This window comes from Ruditapes philippinarum, unplaced genomic scaffold, assembly GCF_026571515.1.
Source record: "Ruditapes philippinarum isolate M1 unplaced genomic scaffold, ASM2657151v2 ctg3869_1_1_1_1, whole genome shotgun sequence".
Classification (NCBI taxonomy): Eukaryota; Metazoa; Mollusca; class Bivalvia; order Venerida; family Veneridae; genus Ruditapes; species Ruditapes philippinarum.
This window is the reverse complement of record NW_026865718.1, coordinates 28,330-46,346: the sequence shown is the minus strand read 5'-3', so window position 1 is coordinate 46,346 and position 18,017 is coordinate 28,330. Positions and strand designations below refer to the sequence as shown.

The 18,017-nt window shown below is 31.8% G+C and overlaps 1 protein-coding gene across 5 annotated transcripts in view; it reads left to right on the top strand.

Moving 5' to 3' along the window:
* The window catches only part of LOC132730072 (calcium-binding mitochondrial carrier protein SCaMC-2-like), a 29,742-nt gene that overhangs the window by 3,768 nt on the left and 7,957 nt on the right, over positions 1–18,017 (top strand). Inside the window, exons 2-7 of one of the 5 annotated variants that reach the window (XM_060715922.1) lie at positions 836–871; positions 1,887–1,919; positions 10,141–10,264; positions 11,378–11,465; positions 11,772–11,883; positions 16,746–16,904. In XM_060715922.1, coding sequence (XP_060571905.1) covers positions 836–871; positions 1,887–1,919; positions 10,141–10,264; positions 11,378–11,465; positions 11,772–11,883; positions 16,746–16,904 — 552 coding nt within the window. Of the gene's footprint in view, positions 1–835; positions 880–1,886; positions 1,920–10,140; positions 10,265–11,377; positions 11,466–11,771; positions 11,884–16,745; positions 16,905–18,017 lie in introns of those variants that run through there. The other 4 variants (XM_060715926.1, XM_060715923.1, XM_060715927.1 and 1 more) reach the window with 4 other exon arrangements.

Sequence of the window (18,017 nt, the reverse complement as noted above, 5' to 3'; positions counted from 1 at the left end):
ATTTTCAAGTTAAACCAATCAAATTGTTGCTGACTTTATAGACTGGTCTAATTACTGTAGATTAATGGTTGAAATAATAGCATGTTAATTATTAAAGATAGAGAATCAGTCCATGTTTTGGTCTGAAGGCTGAAGGATACAGTTTTATCAAGTATTGCATAGGGCTAATGCTATTGCAATGTACAATAATAATAATAAATATATTTTTTTGACCAAATTTGGTTTAAGTATTCTCCCTGTACTTTAATATTCAGCATAATATCTTTAATTGGAAAAGAAAAGGTTCATAAATCTAGAAAATCACAGGCTAGCTTTGCTTACATTGCATTGGTAAAGAAATGTGTAAACTTAATCATTTAGTGAACCCATAGCCTGCTGGCAGCAACAAGTTCTCTTAAACCATGGGACCAGTGCAGACCAAGACCAGCTGGCACACCTGTGCCATCTGATCATAGTCTGCATGGGTCCTTATTAAATCAGTGCATGGTAAGGCCTGTTAAAGGTAATACACAAAGATGTCTAATATTTAGACTTCGAGTTAAAAGATACAAAAATTATTTCTAACTTCTTTTTATAATGAAGAGATTTTAAATGATAATTAAAAGCTTCTAGTATTTAAACTTGTTTGGGTTTATTTTACATCAAGCTGGTGATTATTTTCCCTCTGATTTATTTGACTATTTTTTTCCATATTTGAAAATATGCTACATAAATGTATCTGTCATTGAAATGGCAGCGAAAGTGATTTAATTTTGATAAAACGTGTCCTTCGGCATTCATACTTCAGTAGAACTTTCTTCTACTAACCGTGGCTTTCTGTTTATTCTATATATAGCATCATCACAAGCATCATATACAACACTGGGAAACGGTGAGTGCGTAAGTTTATTTCTACCTTTGAAACTTTTTTTGTGCGTTTTAACATTTACACGTTTTCGTTCCATTTTTACGTTACAATCATTTCTTTGTGTTTATCTATAACAGCCAATTGATTAAAGCTAAAAACTGTTGGCAAGCTTGAGAATTATACCATACTGAGTATTTTTATTTTGGACAATTTCAAAAAGAAGGTCGGAAACCTAACCATTGAAACGTCTGAACGATTACATTTCAATTGTCTGTTATGCATAACACAAAGTGTCCTAAATATGGACATTTATACTTATAAAATTATTGTAATTTTACATTTAAACTATGGCAATTGACCATTATAAGTTACGTATATTTCAAGATTACAGACTAAATTTTTTTATTAAAAAAGCAACACATTTATACATTTTATTTTTGGGGGCATTTATATTGTATAGAAGGACTATGAAAATTCCACCTCATTTTCATTTCTATGTGTATAGCACCACTGCTTTGTTTTGTGTTGTTTTTCCCCCAGAAAAAAGATTTAAGGGTTGGTTCTGATCCTACATTTAAAATGGTGATAGACCTGTTAGGTTATAGTTTGAATAGTGATGGACCTTAGGTTAAAGGGACTTGGCTGAGTTGGCTCTTGTGGTTAAGGTCACTGACTTTGCCATTTACTGCTTGCATTAGGTTCAAATCCCACCTGAGGGTTTAAATTTTTACGTGAGCATAATATCTAGCTAGCTTATAGAAGATCAGTGGTTTTACTCTGATGGCCCCTCAAGTCTGCTGTGAGGCACAGACGGCTACCAGGTACCTAAAATCTTCCTCCATGAAAAAAGCAACATATATCTACATACATGTATAAGCTTCACATTGTTCTAATCAAACTAGAACATCCCATAATTTTGTTAATTTGTTCAGTTTGAATAACTTTATTACGACCCTGTTTCGATTAAAATCTATAAAGAAATTTTAAAGCTGAGCGAAGTTAAGTTTAAGTGTTCTTGTATTTTTTTTCTTGTGTTTAGTATCATCGGCGTCATATACGACATTGGGAAAAGGTGAGTTGACTAGTCTGTTTGCCTGAACTTTTCTTCATTTGTGATTGGTAGGTATAAAAACAAACAAACAAAAACCCAATTGAATAATTACTCACATCACACCATAATACATACAGTATTATATTCAATTATTGTATTTAACTGGGGGCATTAGTTTAACCTTTTTGTACTGAAAATATTAAATTAACAATTTTTTCATACATTGTAGTCTTTATATGTGTAAATTTTTCTAATATTTTCGTACAAAATTAGATTATAAGAATTTTAAGTCATAGTAATTATAGATTTCTTTATCATTACTAAATTACTTGCCTTTTTTTTTATAAGCTTCTTGGCTCACTGGGTCAAGGTCACTATTGCAAAATATAGATTTTTACACTTTTGCTCGTACAGTCTTTATACATTGATAAAATTAATGTGTAAGTTCAGGAAGAATTGGTCACTATAGGCTCGATCGTCTTATAATATATAGCAATATTCCTGTTTTGAACAGATATAATACTTTTACGATTTTACTAAAATAGTTGTACTTTAATAAGCATAATAAAGATAAAAAGCTGTATTTTAATAATATAAATTGGTTAAGAAGAAGTTCTTATTTAAATGATATTTTTATTTCTTAACTGACATTCTGACAAGCTTTCAACATAAATTTTTTGTTGTTGAAAATCTAATCATCTTAAAGAAGTTATATTAATAAAACTAGATATACAATATACTCAGAAATAGAGGGAACAGATCAGAGTCATATTTAAAAAGAAAGTAGGCTATGTTAATTAAGGATTATGTGTACTAAATATATACAGAATATGGTGTTTTTGTTATGTGTAGTTTTACTTTGTGTTACTCTATAGATATATAGATATATCTTGTATGAATGTTGTTAATGAACAATTGTTTGTATAGTATATCAAAAACTTTGAGACTTTAGGCCTCAACAGACGGTAGGATTTTGAAGTACAACATCAATTAAAACTAAGATGTAAAGACAAATCTTAATGTGTGAAGGGTATATTTTCTTGATTCGGAAACTTATGTCGAAGAGTAAGGGATAGGACATGTTTCTATTTTGAAAATCTTGTCGTACCGATTTTTTAGATTTCCCCACAATGAAACAAGTAACAGATAACGCAAATTATCTCCTGATAATGGGTGTAATGAATGAAATTCCAGAACAATTAGGGGCTAAAAACGAAGGTAAACATAGTAGTAAGATGGGGTAAGAATGATGTTGAAAAACTCTTCAGGAGACCCAAAGTTGTTGTTATGTTCGAATCCCAAAATTATTCCGAAAATGATTATGTCACGGTATTGAATTGTTCTCTAATTAGGGGAGGGAGGTAGTTTGTAGGCGACCAGATAGCTTAGTCAGCAGAGCCGCAGTATGGTATTCCGAAGGTCCTAGGTTTGAGTCTCGGTCAGGCTTCACATTAAAATTTATATATATATATATATATTTTTAAATGGAGGTTTTCAATCATTACTCATGGCGAAAAGAGTATTTAGTGAGTAAAGTATGTAAAGGATCAATGTAAAGGGATCTTTTTAGGGAAACATCAGATGATTCTTAACAGTGTAGAATTACGTCTGAAATGCAAGTGTTGTAATAGCTTTGAAAATTGTAACATTTATCAAACTAATTAGTGCTGTCCAGCTAATCTTGACGTGATGTTGAGGCCCTAAAAATGCAATGTTTTGTTTTAAACATACTGGTGAATTTTAGAATCTTGTGGGTTATAAAGTGGGGCAAGGGTGGGGGGGGGGGGGGTTTCATAAATGTCCTTGAAAAGGAAAAGGTGGAAATAGAGACAGACCTTTTAACTGAAATTGAAAGGCATAAATTTCAGCTCTGTTACCATATTTACTCTAATGCTATTAGGGAAAGTATTGGAGAGCTCAGTAAAAGAGAAGGCAATTAAACCAGTTATGACCAAGAGAAATAGTTCCCAGCCCTGTACCAAGGGAGACCAATGCTTTCTAACTGGTCACACCTGTACAAGGACTTAGACTGGTAGTAAAAAGAATTTCAAGGAATTAAACCAGTTTAGTGAAGATTTAGATTTTTATAAGAAATCAAATACCTTACTAGAATTCAAAGATGTATTGGCTTTGTGAGCTCACAAGATTTTAAGAATCACAGTACAAACATATTAAATTGCTTATTGCATTTATCTAATCAGTGTTACTTACTCTGTTAATTGCTTTTTGCACTCATATTTACCACTATTATTACCGCAATTAATTTTTGCTTTTAGCACAATGGCTTTGCTTTCATAGCTTTAATCTGACCTGCTTTATTAATTAACCTTGCTTTAGTTTATTTATCATTGTACTTTGTTTTAGAGTGCTTTTCCTGCACTTCTGAGCATAAAAGCTTGCTTACTTGATTACTTTAGGTTTTCTCCATTTCCAGCTTGTTTTGTGTGTCTGTTTTTATTTGATATTCAGTCTGTTTTTATTTTGAGTCTGTTTTTATTTTGATTTTACTTTGAGAATGATATTTTAACAAGTTCAATTATTAGTCAATATACAGAATGCCGTGTGAACTGTGATATTTAAAACGATTATATTTACACAGAAAATATACTTTTAAATTAAAATTTTCATGACTCTAAAAATCATGGATTTTATTTTCAGGTTATAACAATTTTCAAAAGTTCAAAAATTTAATATGAGGGGGAAAAAAAAGATATTTCCTTCACTGAAATCAAAAATGTGATTATCATCTTACATTCATAAAATACCTTCGACATGAAAAATAAATGCATGTAGAAAAAAACTAATTTCTTTTTGCTTGGAACAGTCACTGTTTAAAACTTGGAACTTGTAAACTTTTGAATCTCCTTTTTTAAGCAAAGCTAATTTTAAGTTAAGGAAAGGTGGACAAATAGGAACAATACTCTTTGCAAGCCATGGAATATGGATAATACATGTACTAATGGTTGCATAACTAATTTCATATGGAAACCTCATCCAATGTGAATTTTAAAAAGTTTTTCAGTTGAAATTAAAGAATAAGGTTTTGAGGTATATAATTAAAAAAGTGATTTTTAATGTGGAGATGTGTCAATATTGAATGCATTCCTATGGTCATTTGATTATGTTTGAAATAACAGAATGTTGTTTTGGTTTGAGTATATTTGAGTGAATTAACTATGATTATGTGCTACATATTAACTATGATTATGTGCTACATGTCATATGTGGGCGTACTCACTGTGTATTATAATAGAGGGTTAATGTAAATTTTTTTCGTGCATTAACATCCGCAGGAGCACAAGGACACATTTAATGCCCAAACCCGCAGTGATAGGGCTATTCTTGCATAAAAGTGTACATCTAAATCTGAAGTTGCATTATCTGTATTTCGTATAAAGAAATCATTTTGCCATGCTTTACCACATACTAGTCTGTCATTTGACAGTTTGTGTGGATAATGAAGTTACTGGCGCGTGGTACCTTGAATTGATCTATCAGTTCTGCATGCACAGTTTTATGCAAGAATTTTAGTGTTGTTGCATTTGAATTTAAGTTAAACATAACATAACATTGGTTTAAATGGTTCTAGAATTAGTTTTTCTGCACATAATTAAGGGGTGAAATTGCATGTCTTTACTTCAAAATGAAGGGTTTAAAAATTTCATGAGCTGCTTTCGTTTAAAAGATTGTTTTTTTCTTTTTTCATCAAAGCTATGGTATTTTTGCTTTTAAGCCTCTGGAGATTTGAATTGCTATTAGTCAATATTTAAATGAAATTGTGGTTTGGGGTTTTCAGAAAATTTATTATGTTAAAGGAGGGTATTTTACACTATAATTGTTGTGGTCTGAACCAGTAATATTGACTGTTTTTAGTGTAATATTGGTTTATTTGTTAAGCATGATTTAAATTTATAAACTTTAGTGAGTATGGGGATAAGTCCCAAAAATTTTATAGGATTTTAACCAGTTACGGCCTTTAAGGTGAAAATTATTTTTTGGTAAAAAAGGGTGCAACAGACTTTAATGAAAGGGAAATTACTTCTTTTAGGTGAACATTAAAAATTTGAAAAGATGTGTAAAGAAATCAACGCCAAATGTTGTAAGTCAAGGGTTTTACGAAAAAGGTTTTTTAAGTTTTTGGGGGGAAAAATATAAAATTTTTTCATAAACTTTTAAATTTTATGGTGGGAAAAAAAAAATTAAATAGTATCTTCAGTTGTGCTATAATAAATCAGAGGTACCCTTTGATAAACGGGGTATTAAATGAGAGTCGGGAAGCGGGAATGCTGCAGGGGCATTTTTTTTAAAAACGTGAAACTTGTAGTATTTTTTAATCTACTACATTTAAAATTTGGGCCTGGTAATGGACTTTGAATTTCTTTGCTCATTTCATTGTTGAAAACACACAACTTGATTTATCTGTTTGACTAAATGGTTTTTTTCTGCGCTTGAATAATTATATTGTTTAACCTACTTTAAATCAACCACTTCTGTAATGTTTCATTTGCAAAGATTGACGCTCTCATTTGGGTTGAACATATATGAAGAAATATGTGGAATATGAAAAGCAGTGTAGTTCATACTGGTGTGCTTCGATTAAAGTTGTTGAATTCCATTAATTTAGGCCCTATATAACCTTTCTGAATGTGAGTGAAAATGTTAAGGATTGTCTGTGGTTCTACTTGGGAGCTGTTTTGTGCCTGAAAAATAATGTACAAAAGGGCAAAACCGAGGGTTTTGCTCCACCAGGTAAAGCTTGAAAAATTTATTAAATAACTAGCCCACTCTTGTCCATAATTAAATAGAAAAGACAAAACAGGAGAATTGTAGGGGATCCATGCCCAATGGACACATTTTGTTAAGTGAAGTTTTTGAAGCAGAGTCCCGGTAATGACAGTTCCTGTACATTAAAATTTAAGTTTTTTGGTTTAGTAAAAGAGAATGTAATACAATATAATATAAACAAGATTACTCATGGTAGCCAATTGTTTGTGTTTTATCTGTTTTGAACAGGTTGAATGAGTATTACGATTGTATTTTGATATCCTATATTTACCATTACATACAATATCTGAAAAGTTAATCTTTACCAACAGATTAGCATCTCATTTGAATTTCGCTTTTTGTTATTTTGATATTACAAAATTTGTAAAGACATATTCAATATGTTTTGGCAATACGAATTGATTGCGAGAAAAGCTAAGAAATTTATTTATATGTACTTAAATATCAGATGACCTTTGTGGGTGGAAAGTCATATTTGATTATACTTAATGGTTGTAGATGTATGATATCATTTTATGTTGGAGTGTTGACAAAAATTTTGATATATGGCTTGATAAAACCTATCTCATTGGGTCACAGGTTTAAAGATAATTCTTTAAATTAATTTTTGGGACATGATGTGTTCTCTTTTAATATAAAGAAAGTAAACTTTGTGACATTTTTTATAGTTTTAAAATGTAACAATAGGCTAATAAGTATGTAACAATTCTCCTTATGTTGTTTTGAATAAACTTGAAAATTTTCTGGGTAAAAACAATTGGTTAAGCATTGTCTGGGGGGAAAAAGATTGTCTAGGAAAACATTATCTAGAGAAATCATTGTCTGGGGAAAAAATTTGGTAGGAATACATTGTCTTGGAAAAACATTTTCTTGTGGCTAGGAAAACCATTGTTAAAGGCTAGGAAAAACATTGTCTGGGAAAAACATTGTCAGGGAAAGCATTGTTGCGGAAAAAGGATCTTAGTGCGTCTCTGAGACAATTGAGATCTAATTCATGAATGGCTGGAAAATTAGTCATGGACACAAAAAAAATATTCAGAGTTAGATTAACAGGCATTGTATAGTTTCAGTAGCAAAAGTATGGAGAAAAATCCCTGTTTGTACTATTACCTCTGAGACAAAAAATCTAGGTTATAATATTTAGTTTTAACATTTACAAAATGTCAATTGGCGATGTATTCAATATTGATGATGGTATTGTAGCATGTTGAGTATTGATCTGGGATATCAAAGCCATTTAACCCTCGCCAATATCATATCAAGTCATGTGACACAGATCACTAAAATAGCCTTGCAGCACAAATCTAAAAGCTCCATTAGGCCATAACACTATTATATTCTGGTCAATTCAATCAAGTTGACCATAAAACGAGAACGTGTTCTCCCTAGATGACAGTCTGGCAATAATATGTCAGTGACCATTGAAATTTCTTCCTTGCTGATAAAAATTACATCAAGCATGAATGAAATGTCATATTAATACTAACATCAAATATTTATCTTGGATTCAATATTCAGTGATCAAGATAAAATCATTTCATACAAAATAAACCAGCCTTTAATCAATGCGTCACTTATTGTTTAAAATTTTCCATGAAACTAGTTTACTACGCATCTTACAATAAATCATACAGTTGTTACACCTGTATTTATCTTCACTGTGAATTAGGAAGCTATCTGGCAGTTTTTTGTACAGTAACAGGATATGTTTTGTTACACTGACTGATTTATGTCACTTATTTCGGAGGTAACAGACACTAAAACAAAAAACAAAATTCAGTCAGAGGTAAATTTCGTGCTAAAAGAAAATTGTCTTAATTCATTACGCAGATAACAAGAGGACAGAATCAGAAATACTGAAGAATAAACATTAACTGCTACCTATTTCTGGGTTATATACAGAAATGAATGGCACAAGTAATGGTTACATCACCTTTGGAAGCAGTATTGGGATTTTGGTTCAAATAGGTTTTGAGCTTTCCTTACAATTAAGGTTTCGTAACTGTATTTATATTGAATACACCATACCAAAAAATAATAGGCCTAAAAGCATGTTATGCAGAGATGGTCTTAAAAAAAGAAATAAAAGTTTTAGCTTATAAGAGGTAAAAGTTTTATGTGTGTTTATATGTTATTTTGTATTTCTTTAATTACCAAGTGTATTTATTTTAAGAACCCCAAACTTTTAAATTTAGAAATTTTTATATCCGACACGGAACTTTTTATTTATTACACTTTTTACCAAACAAAATGTTTTCCCTATTTTTATTTCCTTATTTGGCCATGTTTAAATTTTAAACCCTGCCAACAATGGTTGTTTATTTCTTTTCCCTACAAGAGTTATTTAACCTGGGAAATGAAAATAAATTCCTGTGTTTTGACGTGAATGATGCAATTAATATTGTTGTGGTTGATGTTGTTTTTATTTGTAGTTTAAATATTAGTAAATTGTTTGAATAAAAGTCTATTGCAAGAGTTTTCTTTTTAAAAATATTTTTTTAGGTGTAAATTTAAGATTAAAAAGGTTTATTGACATTACAGGACTTGATATAAAAATTTTCGAGATTAATGTTCAGTTTGATGAAGGTCTAAACCAGAAATGTGTGTTAAATTTCAGATCAGTCGCTCACTTGGTTTGTGCAGAATTATTATTCTTATTGGAAAAAATTAAAACAAAATTTAAAAGCCTTAAGCACTTTTCACTCAAATTGAGCAAACATTTGCACAAAAATACTATTTGATTTTAAATATTTTTTGGAGTATATTTCTTAATTATCTTTTGCATATTTTTCTGTCTTAAGTGTCCCAGCTGATTTATTTAAAAAAAATCAAATTTTGTGTTTTTAGGGTGAAGTTTCTTTAAGAACTTACATCAGTACTTAAATCTTGAGTACATGCACTATAATGCTAGACTAGTCCTTCTGACTGAACAAGATTATTTAAAAGTTTGTTTCAGAACTCTTACATCAATAAAGACACAAGCCCTTACCCTCTGTTATAGAGTTTTGGCCAGTCTGCATATTTTAGTACTCAATGAAATTGATAATGAGCAAAACTTCTGCCAAATTTAAAGTACAATCGATAGACATACCATTTATGTGAAATAAAATTTGTAGAGACTTTAATAAATTGTTCTTTACTTGAATGTTTCTTGCGTTCTTTGATTGTTAAAAGAAAGTATTTATTTTTTTATCAAAATGATAATGAAAGAAAAGAATAACTACAAATGTATAATGAAGGATATTTCTAGAGAAGCTTATGATTTGTGAATAGAATAGTATTTCAGTATTTCAATTATATTTTAGAGAGTAGAGATATCTGGTAGTTATTTAAATAAATTTTAAAAACCATTCCCAGTTTCTGACAGGCTGTTCCTCACTGTTACTTTAATATACTATTTCCTATTAATTTTGTATTTTAAAAGACAGTGCTAATAATGCCAATTGTTTTGTTTCAGCAATTGATGAAACATGACGAGGATAAAGACGGGAAGATGTCATTTGACGAGTTTCTCAAGTACGTCACAGAACACGAGAAAAAACTCAAACTCTACTTCAAGAAGCTGGACACCAATCAAGATGGTAAACTTTATTATCATTTAGTGGTCTTTATTGGCTAGGTTGCTGAATTTGGTTCATTTACCCAATTTGGTTCATTTACCCAATTTGGTTCATTGCCTAATTTGGTTCATTTACCCAATTTGGTTTATTTACACAATTTGGTTCATTGCCTAATTTGGTTCATTTACCAAATTTGGTTTATTTACACAATTTGGTACATTTACCCAATATAATTCATTTAACCAGTTTGGTTAATTACCCAATTTGGTTCATTTAATCAATTTAGTTCATTTACCCAATTTGGTTCATTTACCCAATTTGGTTCATTGCCTAATTTGGTTCATTTACCCAATTTGGTTTATTTACACAATTTGGTACATTTACCCAATTTAATTCATTTAACCAGTTAGGTTAATTACCCAATTTGGTTCATTTACCCAATTTGGTTCATTGCCTAACTTGGTTCATTTACCCAATTTGGTTTATTTACACAATTTGGTACATTTACCCAACTTGGTTCATTTACCCAATTTGGTTCATTTACCAAATTTGGTTCATTTAGCCACTGATCCATTTACCCAATTTGGTTCATTTACCAAATTAGACTGTGGATTCTTTTTTGATCTGAAACTTTACAGGTTGGCATTGCCTGAAATAGTGCAAGGAGAGGCACAGGAGGGGTGTATTCCATCAGTTAAGCTGGAAAGCAATTGTAGCTGTATGACTAAAAGTGTCAATTTCAACAATTTCAATTTAAAGCAGCCCCAAGCAAATTGAATTGTTTCTTCCCTTTTGCCACTAATAAGTTTGGAATCAAACCAAGGACTTTTGATTCATTTTGTAAGGGCAAACTATAGTTTCTTGCTCAAGGAAAGAATGGCTTGCGCCTGATGGGGTTTGAACCCAATCAGCTAGCAATACTTAGATTACATTTTGTTGATAAGGGGGCTGGTACACTTAGATGGGGATATACATGTATTAGTACCAGCCAATTAAGGAATGCAAACAAAATTTACCAAACAAAGCCAGGTGGCTTATAAACATGTTGAAGGGGATATAACCCATACCAGGTGTTATCAAAACCATTTTGTTTGTGTGTTTTTATTCATGAATAAACAATGATTTTTATTTCAGGTGTTATTGATGCCAGTGAGATCAAAGCATCCTTTGAGAATATGGGTGTCAATGTGTCCAGTGCCGAAGCTGAAAACCTCCTGAAAAGGTGAGGACATGATATTTTATCACACCATTGTCAGGTTAAATGTTGCTTTAACTACCGAGTATTTTTACAAAATATAGAGTAAACTTAATTGTTCCCAGAATATACCCAAACAATGTTCGATAACAATTCTATAACAAAATATTACTTCCTATGAAGTCTACTTGATTTAGTAGAGTCTTTGAAAGTAGTTCAAAACTAGGTGAACAAATTTGTTGCTTTTCAGGTAATTTTGGAGTTTAAAAATGAACTTATTAGCATAGTAGATAATTTTAAAGACGTATGTTTAAAATGAATTTGTTACTGTAGAATGGACACAGATGGCACGTTAGCGATAGACTATGGGGAGTGGAGAGATTTTCTGATATTGTCACCTAGCAACAACCTTCATGATATTCTCCATTACTGGAGACACTCTACAGTATGTATATAGCTTAGTTATGGTTTAATATAACTATTATGTGAAAAATATTACCTTTATATTGAATGATATTAAACTGAATCTGACACCTGGCAGTTACAGTTGCTGACTTTTGATTTCTTGTCCCTTGTTACTATGTATCGACCTCATCGCTGTGGGCTTGAATCCTGACAGGAATTTTGGATTCTTTCATGTGAGGAAGCTATCCCATTTTTGGCCTGAAATAATGCATGGAAGGGTACCAGAAGTCTTCCTCCCCCAGTAAAGCTGGAAAGTAGCCATATTCTGTGTTGGTGCGATGTAAAACCCAATCAAATTATTATCGAATTCTGCAAATGGTGTTCAGTTCTTTCATTATATAATGATCAATTTTCTGGCTTACTGATGGTTGATGGGTCTACGCAGTTGCATGTTCAGAATGTGTATTTTAGGTCTGCAAGCACCAGTAACATTACTTAATGCCTTATTTATAATCTTGATTAAAAGTGATGATGTATCAGAAACTAAATTAAACTTTGTTCATCACAATTATATAAGCATATTCCGTCGGCAGCTTATTTAAGCATCCGCCAACAGTAACTTATTTTAGCATCTTCCATCAACTTATTAAAGGATCTTAGATCAACTTATTAAAGGATCTTCCATCAACTTATTAAAGTATCTTCCATCAACTTATTAAAGGATCTTCCATCAACTTATTAAAGCATCTTCCATCAACTTATTAAAGCATCTTCCATCAACTTATTAAAGGATCTTCCATCAACTTATTAAAGCATCTTCCATCAACTTATTAAAGCATCTTCCATCAACTTATTAAAGTATCTTCCATCAACTTATTAAAGCATCTTCCATCAACTTATTAAAGGATCTTCCATCAACTTATTAAAGCATCTTCTATCAACTTATTAAAGGATCTTCCATCAACTTATTAAAGCATATTCCATCAACTTATTAAAGCATCTTCCATAAGTATCCTATTTGAGCATCTTCTATCAGTAACTTATTTAAGCATCCTCCATCAGTTACTTATTTAAGCATCCTCCATCAGTAATTTATTAATGCATCCTCCATCAGTTACTTATTTAAGCATTCTCCATCAGTTACTTATTTAAGCATCCTCCATCAGTAACTTGTTAAAGCATCCTCCATCAATAGCTTATTTAAGCATTCTCCATCAGTAACTTATTTAAGCATCCTCCATCAGTTACTTATTTGAGCATCCTCCATCAGTAATTTATTAATGCATCCTCCGTCAGTAACTTATTTAAGCATTCTCCATCAGTGACTTATTTAAGCATCCTTCATCAGTAACTTTTTTAAGCATCCTCCATCAGTAACTTGTTAAAGCATCCTCCATCAGTAGCTTATTTAAGCATTCTCCGTCAGTAACTTTTTTAAGCATCCTCCATCAGTAACTTGTTAAAGCATCCTCCATCAGTAGCTTATTTAAGCATTCTCCATCAGTTACTTATTTAAGCATTCTCCATCAGTAATTTATTTAAGCATCCTTCATCAGTAACTTTTTTAAGCATCCTCCATCAGTAACTTGTTAAAGCATCCTCCATCAGTAGCTTATTTAAGCATTCTCCGTCAGTAACTTATTTAAGCATCCTCCATCAGTTACTTATTTAAGCATCCTCCATCAGTTACTTATTTAAGCATTCTCCATCAGTTACTTATTTAAGCATCCTTCATCAGTAACTTTTTTAAGCATCCTCCATCAGTAACTTGTTAAAGCATCCTCCATCAGTAGCTTATTTAAGCATTCTCCATCAGTAACTTATTTAAGCATCTTCCATCAGTTACTTATTTAACCATCCTCCATCAGTTACTTATTTAAGCATCCTTCATCAGTAACTTTTTTAACCATCCTCCATCAGTAACTTGTTAAAGCATCCTCCATCAGTAGCTTATTTAAGCAGCCTCCATCAGTTACTTATTTAAGCATTCTCCATCAGTTACTTATTTTAGCAGCCTTCATCAGTTACTTATTCAAGCATTCTGCATCAGTTACTTATTTAAGCATCCTCCATCAGTAACTTGTTAAAGCATCCTCCATCAGTAGCTTATTTAAGCATTCTCCATCAGTAAATTATTTAAGCATCCTCCATCAGTAAATTATTTAAGCATCCTCCATCAGTATCTTATTTAAGCATCCTCCATCAGTAACTTATTAAAGCATTTTCCATCAGTATTTTATTAAAGCATTCTCCATCAGTAAATTATTTAAGGCTCCTCCATCAGTAACTTATTTAAGCATCCTCCATCAGTTACTTATTTTAGCATCCTCCATCAGGTATTTATTTAAGCATCCTCCATCAATTACTTGTTTAAGCATTCTCCATCAGTAACTTATTTAAGCAGCCTCAATCAGTAACTTATTTAAGCATCCTTTATCATTAAATTATTTAAGCATCCTTTATCAGTAATTTATTTAAGCATCCTACATCAGTAACTTATTTAAGCATCTTTCATCAGCAACTTATTTAAGCATCCTCCATTTCAAATATTTCATCAAAAGTTTGTCTGATCGAGTTCTAGCAAAGTTTCATTTTCAGGACATCAGAAACTGGGTCATTAGATCATATTTTTTTTGACAGCTAACCATCATGACTCACTAATCTATTTCTGCAAGCTTTGGATTTTTATTTTGCTATCAGAAGTATAGGCGAAAGGTTAGAAGTGTTGAATGGTTGTTGTTAGGTCTACAAGGCAAGAATTTTTGTGTTATGCTTTAAAAAATTCTAGTACTTTTGACAGCTTTATGTTTTGCGTTAAGTGTGTTAGCTAGAAGAGATCATATAAAAGTTTGATGTAAGAAATAATGTTTGAATTCAAACCAGAATTACTTTAAGGCTCTCCTGAGCACATAGTGGCTCAAGTGAGCTAAAAAAAGTTGCTGGTTGTCTGGTGTCCGTCCAGAATTCCAAAATTTTTTCAAACAAGACAAGTGTATCTTTTAGGTGATTTATGAAACATGTCATGGGTATTATTAAAAAAAAACACTGGTGAGAAATAGGTGTGACATTGAGCTTTAAAGTCAAATTGTTGAAATATCATAAAATTGGCAATAACCACAATTTTAACTTGACTGAAGTAATTGACATGATATTGTAGATACTGTAAGAAATTGAACCTTCACTCATGAATGGCCTTGACCTTCAAAGTCTGTTCCTTGAATGTTGATAAAGTCAGCTTTAACATTGATATTTATTGATGTATTATATTAAAACTGTGACATGAAAGCTCTCAAAATAAACCTTTAAATAGGTCATATTTACTCAATAAAGTTATAATGTTGAATGACCTTCAGCTTCATATGTGCTAGACTTTCAAGGCCAAATCATTTAACTTTGCTAAAATCACCATAACTTTGTTATTAATATACAAATTTGGTTCATACTTGAACAATATTTTAGACTGCTCATCATGTGAAGTTGTTCAAATATGACCTTGACGCCTAAATGACTTTGACATTATTTTTAATTTTATCATGCTTCCAATAAGCTTAAAGATAAATGTTATTGTAGTTGTTACTCAGGTGAGCAATAAAGGTGACATCATGGCCCTCTTGTTTTCATTTCTATGGATTTAGCTTTTGCCTGTTGCCTACTTTGAGTTAATGCATGAAATATGTTTGCTGAAATTTTGCCTGAAGGTACTTAAGTTTTTCTATTGCTTAAACTTTTGCCCTGCTTGATTTATGTAACTGACTTGCCCTGCAAAATTTATAAAGCTGACTTGCCCTGCTAAAAATTGTGTGATTGAATTGCCCTGCAAAATTAATGTAATAAACTTGACCTGCAAAATTAATGTAACAGATTTGCCCTGTAGTATTTATGTAACAAACATGCCCTGAAAAATGTGTGTAATTGACTTGCCCTGCAAAATTTTGTGTAATGGACTTGCCCTGCAAAATGTTCTGTAATGGAGGACTTGCCCTGCAAAAAATTATGTAACTGATTTGCTTTGTAAATTTTTGTGTAACAGGTTTGCCTTGCAAAATTTATATATGAGACTTGCCCTGCAAAATTTATGTAACAAATCTGACCTGCAAAAATTTCTGTAACTGACTTGACTTGCAAAAATTTATGTAATTGACTTGCCCTGCAAAATTTTTATAAAGGCTTTGCCCTGCAAATATTTGTGAAATGGACTTGCCCTGCAAAATTTTGTGTAATGGAGGACTTGCCCTGCCAGGTTTTGTATAATGGACTTGCACTGCTTTGAATGCGGAGCTGTTCATTTGTACATGTAATTTAAGAAATAACAAAACTAACCAGCCAGCAATATTGAGTCTGATCAGACTGTACAGTGAATGCTGTAGTGATGGCATAGTAATCCAATTGTCTAGCAGTCTGGTTTTAAAAAGGTTATATATATTTGAGTGGTAAATGCCTCAGACAAGTAATCTAAGGATGCCTAGCTGCTTGGATTCAAACCCCATCAGCGGCAAGCCGTTATATCCTTAAGCAAAAGATTTAAACACATTGTTCAGTACTGGTTATTTTCAGGAATAAATTTAAGAGTGAGTTCATAAGCATAAAGCTTCCTACACTATTAAGCCGAAATAAATTCTGTATAAACTGAAAGGATGTCTTCCTCTCAGCTGTATAAATCATTTATGAATAAAAAAACAGAAAGGTACATAAAATTAATTGCTGCTTCGTTTTTTATGCAAAAAAAATCATTTTCTTTGTATTTTAATTTTCTTTTTCAAAAATGCAAACATAAATATGTATATGATCTAATGGAAAAACCATTCTTATTCAACACTCCCTGCACCTTCACATATATATTATATAAGACTGTAACAATAAAAAGAAATATTAATGATAAATTTGTGTTTGTCTTTTATGTAGATAATTGATATTGGTGAAAATGCAATAGTTCCGGATGATTTCACAGAGACTGAGATGAAGACGGGAATGTGGTGGCGCCACCTAGTGTCTGGTGGAGCAGCTGGTGCTGTTTCACGTACATGTACGGCTCCGTTAGACAGATTGAAGATATTGTTCCAGGTAAATGATGAAACTTACCGTGTATTGTTATGTTAGTTATAATCTCCCTTTGTTAGTCCCCTACCGGTTTAACCGGAGGGGACTTTAGGTTTACCGTCCATCAGTCTGTCTGTCAGTCCGTCTGCCACAAAACTGGATCCCGCGATTATGCAAAAAGTACTGAAAATATTTTTATGAAACTTGATATATGGATAGATGGCAGTATGGAGTTTATGCACGTCTTTTTTTTTTTCATCCTATGTTGAAAATTCTGGTTGCTATGGCAACAAATAGTCTGAAAATATGGCAAATTTAACACATAAACTGGATCCAGTGATAACTTTAAAAGTACTGAAAATATTTTTATGAAACTTTAAAATATGGGTAGATAGCAGTCTGGAGATTATGCACATCTTTTTCTTATCTTCCTATGTTGAAAATTCTGGTTGCTATGGCAACAAATAGCCTGAATTTCAAGATTTCTGATTTAAAATTTTCAGCTTTTTCACTATAAGTTCTTTATTTCTTAAGGTGTTTACTTCAAACTTTAAATATAAGTTTCTGGTCATCAACCACATCATATGTGACAAGGTTTACAACTCTAGCACAAAAATTGTCAGTATAACCTCCCTTGAACTTAGAATTTTTATGAAAAAAAAATGTTGTCTTTTTAGCTCACCTGTCACAAAGTGACAGGGTGAGCTTTTGTGATCGCTTTTCGTCCGTCGTCCGTCCGGCGTCCGTCCGGCGTCCGTAAACTTTTACTTTAAATGACATCTTCTCATAAACCACTAAGCCAATTTCATCCAAACTTCACAGGAATGTTCCTTTGGTGGTCACCTTTGAAAATTGTTCAAAGAATTTAATTCCATGCAGAACTCTGGTTGCTATGGCAACCAAAAGAAAAAACTTTAAATATCTTCTTCTAAAAAACCCAAAAAGCTAGAGCTTAGATATTTGGCATGAAACATCTTCTAGTGAGTGTCTACCAAGTTTGTTCAAATAAAAGCCCTGGGGTCAAAATTGGCCCCGCCCCAGGGGGTCATTGATTTTCCCTATATGCATATAGTAAAAACTTAAAAAATCTTCTTTTAAAGAACCCAAAGAGCTAGAGCTAAGATATTTACCATGAAA